The 1,518-nt window shown below is 46.2% G+C and overlaps 1 protein-coding gene across 1 annotated transcript in view; it reads right to left on the reverse strand.

Moving 5' to 3' along the window:
• DEUP1 (deuterosome assembly protein 1) overlaps positions 1–337 on the reverse strand; it is a 112,580-nt gene extending 112,243 nt beyond the window's left edge. Inside the window, exon 1 of the mRNA XM_004708961.2 lies at positions 279–337. Coding sequence (XP_004709018.1) covers positions 279–307 — 29 coding nt within the window. The 5' untranslated portion in view covers positions 308–337. The remainder of the gene's footprint in view (positions 1–278) is intronic.
• Between the last annotated feature and the right edge of the window lie 1,181 nt (positions 338–1,518).

The raw sequence follows: 1,518 nt of genomic DNA on the forward strand, positions 1-1,518 counted from the left end.
GTGACAATCCACTGGATGCCCTAGACACTCATCACCCAGGGCGACTGGACAAGTCACTTAAAATTGGGAAAAGGTGATTTTCAAGTGCAAGTCCGCAGACTCAAAATTAGGCTCACACTATAGCTTCTTCATTTTAATCACTTGAAATTTTACCCCCTTAACCAAAAATAGCTGGCATATCTTTCTATCAATGCTAAATTTCAAAACTTACGTACTATCAGGGAGGTTTTGGCATGGTTAAGTATTAATTAATTAAACAGCAATCTCTCCAAACTTACCCCATTGTATTTTGGGTCTGATTTTCCATGCTGAGAAACTGCTGAATCTGGCTTATGGTTCTTGATTTTTAATCTGTTTAGGAGGGAAAAAAGATCTAGATTCTTAAAATGCTTACCTATCAAATTAACATGAACTTTTTGATATTAGTAAATCACTTAGTACTAGTTTTTTAACCCCCTAAATTGAGTAGCTGTGGATTCCATAAAATGTTGAAACTTGGGCTTTTGCCGACATTCCCACCCCCTCCCGGACACAGGAGTACCTCATACCTTTAAGGAATTGATGGGTTAAAATAAGCAGTCCTGGCTGAAATGAACACAAGTACTACTTACTAGTCATAAATCCAGCAGCAGGCACTGTGCTCAAAACACGAGGATGAGTAAAACGGATTTACACCGGAGAGGAATCACAGTCGGATATTCTCAAACTTTCCTATCATGCGAATCCCTAAATAATTCACCTTTGAGTCAAAGCCTTCGTTGGCCCTTTCTGAGTTTAACTAGATGTATACTGTGACATTTAGTCGCCAAAAGATCAAAGATTGGCTAAAAGTAGAAATCTTGCAAGGGTTCCGTGGCTAGGCTGACCCTTTGGACAAAACGCTGATGTTAGTACTTGCCTAGAGGAAATGAACACTTCTCTCTTCAACACAGTTTTCAGTGAAAAGAAAATCATGGTGTGGACAAAAGATCACAAAAGGACATCAACTCTAAACCACCGGCTAACAGACAACCAAACAGCAGTCGAAGTGGTAGTATGAGAGGAAAGCTGCAGGGCTCAAGCTACCCCCAAATCAAAGGAAGTTAGGGCCTCCTGGAATTGTGTGGAGGAGACCTGGGGATAGAGGGGGTGCATAGACCGGAAACTGGACTACTGTGGAGCGAATACATGATTTTGCAGGTTCTCAGATCTCTCATTTTAACATCAGGGCAACTGAGGCACAGGCGTACACAGTACTCAGTGACTGTCCCAGGCTGCCCACCTAGAACCTAGATTGCCGACCCCTAAAGCATCCCTGCTCTGGATTCTGCAAACGCTCTTCTTGCATCCCTCGGCGGTTCTCCTGCTGCCAGGTGGACCATCCCCCGCCCGTGACCCCGATCACGACCCACAGCCCGCCCTGCGAGGTTCCGGCCCGGCTCCCCGTGCGCCTCAACAGTTGGGGTCCCGCCTGCCCATCTAGGGTCGCCCGCGCCTGCGGGGCGCTGGTGGGGGTGCGGAGAGGGCGCAGGTCAGGCA

Source organism: Echinops telfairi, unplaced genomic scaffold (genome assembly GCF_000313985.2).
Source record: "Echinops telfairi isolate 266 unplaced genomic scaffold, ASM31398v2 ScPeMD7_1713;HRSCAF=2227, whole genome shotgun sequence".
NCBI classification, from domain to species: Eukaryota; Metazoa; Chordata; class Mammalia; order Afrosoricida; family Tenrecidae; genus Echinops; species Echinops telfairi.